We start from the raw sequence: 2,737 nt of genomic DNA on the forward strand, positions 1-2,737 counted from the left end.
TTGTGCGTTTATGTGAACCACATTGAAATTTTTCGGTACATCAGAAAAGGCAGTGTGAAGAGTGTCGGATAGTGAGGGAATACTATGAAAGCTGTCAATACTGTTTAACTCATCATCGGAAGAAGAAAGGCAATCAAAGAGATTTTCACTATCGCTGTTTTCGTTATCAGAACTCATATTATGTAGATATGTATATAAATATTAAAAAATAAAATAAATACCTATATATAAAATAATTAATAAATATACTATTTTAAATTATACGGCCAAGTTGGTATCTAAATTAAAATACCCTTCCACTTGCCAGTTGTACAAGAGAAAATTAAAGCAATTTCCGAACGCAACTTACATAATTCCTACGAACACTGACAGACAATACCCTCTATGAAAAAGTAAAATAAAAAATTGTTGACACACAGATAAGAAAACGAAAACAAGTTTGACAAATAGATGACATTGACAGTGACACTGACTGACATTTAGACATAACAACAATCATAGAGAAAAGAACACTACGTTTTAAGAGATGGGAGTACAAGGGAAAAAAAAAGATTAAAATACTTGTATTATTTTTTTTTATTCACGCGTACTACCAGAGGGTACCAACAAAACAAAAATTATGACGTACAAAACTGCCAACATAGCCCCGCTGAAATAGTGATGTGCTTCTTATGGATATTTTTTATCGATAACTAGTTAAAAAAAAAAGTGCGAGTGTATGTATTACTTTAATTTCAGTTTTACACAATAGGATTTCAGTGTTACACAATGACACCAACGTTAAGTCTCGGTTCAACGTTATGTTATGTTCCTATTTGAACACAAAAATATAATCCATAAAATAAACTCGAGATTTTCCGTTGACGTAAGTGCTATGATATAATGTTGAAATAAAATAAAAGTGGAAAATTATAATTATATTTATTTATTATAAAATAAAGTGTCTGCAGTAAGTCCCACAGATGGAATTGTTTTTTTTTTCAAATGTGTTCTTAAAATGTTGTGGTAGAAAATGATTGCCACAAATTCGTTTAAGTTGATGTAGCTTTTCAATAGGCACATAAACCAGATCGTCCTTACCGGTCATCTTAACCCACTGTTTACATCTGCAAACAACATTTTTATAATTATTATTAAACAATGAAAACAAGCAAACATTAAAGCACATTTCTTAAAATAAAAACGAAAATTAATTGATAATAGAGGGTATTCATATAACCACATTCAAAAATACTATAACCCCTTTTATATCTCTAGTCCATCCATCCAAAGGTTGTCTGGAAGAGATCGCTATAAGCGATAAGACCGCCTTTTGTACCCTAGTTAAGTGCCTATGTAAAATTGTTAATCATTTCATGGTGTACAAATAAAGAGTACTCTATCTATCTATCTATCTATCTATAACGAAGTTGTAAAAGTGAACCTTAACTACGCAACTACTTCTTGGAAACGACACGCTTCGCTCTGCCAGATGCCACTGGTGCATCCGCGGCTTTGCTGCTGCTAGCCTTTGGCGCCACCACATCGACGTTCTGGCTGGCCGGCGGACAGACCTGGTCCAGCTCGGCCAGCGACACGACGCGATGCTGCTTCCCGTCAGCGCCCAGCACCACTACGCAGCCGTCCCGCGTCCAGCAGCACTGCTTCACGCCGACCCGCTGCCGTGCCGCCATGAATGCTTCGTGACGCGGCCGGGTCAGGAACTCCGACAGCGTGACTCCACAACCCTTCAACTTCGCCTTGGAGTACCAGACCTTGTTGCGCAGAGCCAAGTCTTTAAACTTTATGAGAATGGGTCTTGGCTTGTCTCCTATGCGTCCCATTCTGTGGCTGCGAGTGATATCATCTAAGCACAGAAACTTAGACTCCTCATAGTGACTTGCAATAGTCTGGACAGCTGTGTTGGCCACATCCTCCTTCTTGCCCTCGGGGACCCCGTGGATAAGGAGGATCTTCCGGCGACTGCGCATGTCAAGATGATCCATGCCCTTAGCCAGCATTTCTACTTGCTTATGGAGCATGTTGAATGCTGACATGGTGAAGCACCTGAAAGCTGCGAATTCAGCAGCCAGTCCTGAAGCTGAAGGAGATGCCGGCGACTTTGCAATCTGTGCTTCAAAGGAGGCCATTCTTGCATTCAGCTGACCCATCATATCAGTGATTGTGTCCTTAATACTCTCCATGGTCAGTTTGTGAGGTTAGGTCAGTGTAGTTATTTAACAAGTGCAGGAAATGTTGCTCAATGTTGGAGATAATAATTATCCCTATATGCTATTGTATTCTATATTACGTTAATCTAGACCAGATTTAATCCCATAGAATAACTTTTTAGGGCGAAGCGAAGCTCGCGGGAATAGTGAGTATAGTGTGAGGAATTAAAATAGTAAATTTAGAATATTGCATGTGAAAGTAAATTTTTTGAACATATAATTATTACAACATAGTACCGTCATAGTATACAATACAATGTTTTGTTTTTCGAACCCGACAAACTTTAAGGGTGTATTTCGTCGAGAAAACACCCCCATGTTTGGGGTCCCCTTAAAGTTTGTCGGGTCCGAAAAACAACATGTTATATAGGTAGCTTCTTACACATTAATGAGCGAAAAATCAAGATTTTCCCCCCATTAAAATACCAATAAAACTCCCGAGCAATCCCTACTTAATTACAAAACTACTTCAATCTTAATTCTCAGTTTGACCTGCATTGGCGGCAACATCGAGCCAAGAGCTAACT

The 2,737-nt window shown here is 38.4% G+C and overlaps 1 protein-coding gene across 1 annotated transcript; it reads right to left on the minus strand.

Annotated features, from left to right (window-relative positions):
* Positions 1 to 1,136: 1,136 nt before the first annotated feature.
* Positions 1,137 to 2,256, minus strand: LOC125490988. Its single transcript, XM_048631704.1, has 2 exons — positions 1,399 to 2,256; positions 1,137 to 1,233 (listed from the first exon to the last, which is right to left on the minus strand). Exon 1 carries the CDS (start codon positions 2,181 to 2,183, stop codon positions 1,437 to 1,439), a length of 747 nt encoding a protein of 248 aa, XP_048487661.1. The 5' UTR covers positions 2,184 to 2,256; the 3' UTR covers positions 1,137 to 1,233; positions 1,399 to 1,436.
* Between the last annotated feature and the right edge of the window lie 481 nt (positions 2,257 to 2,737).

Source organism: Plutella xylostella, chromosome 29, assembly GCF_932276165.1.
Source record: "Plutella xylostella chromosome 29, ilPluXylo3.1, whole genome shotgun sequence".
In the NCBI taxonomy this organism is placed as follows: domain Eukaryota; kingdom Metazoa; phylum Arthropoda; class Insecta; order Lepidoptera; family Plutellidae; genus Plutella; species Plutella xylostella.

Excerpts from the sequence above, each read along its gene's own strand:
- LOC125490988 (XM_048631704.1), bottom strand. The coding sequence starts at position 2,183 with ATGGAGAGTATTAAGGACACAATCACTGATATGATGGGTCAGCTGAAT.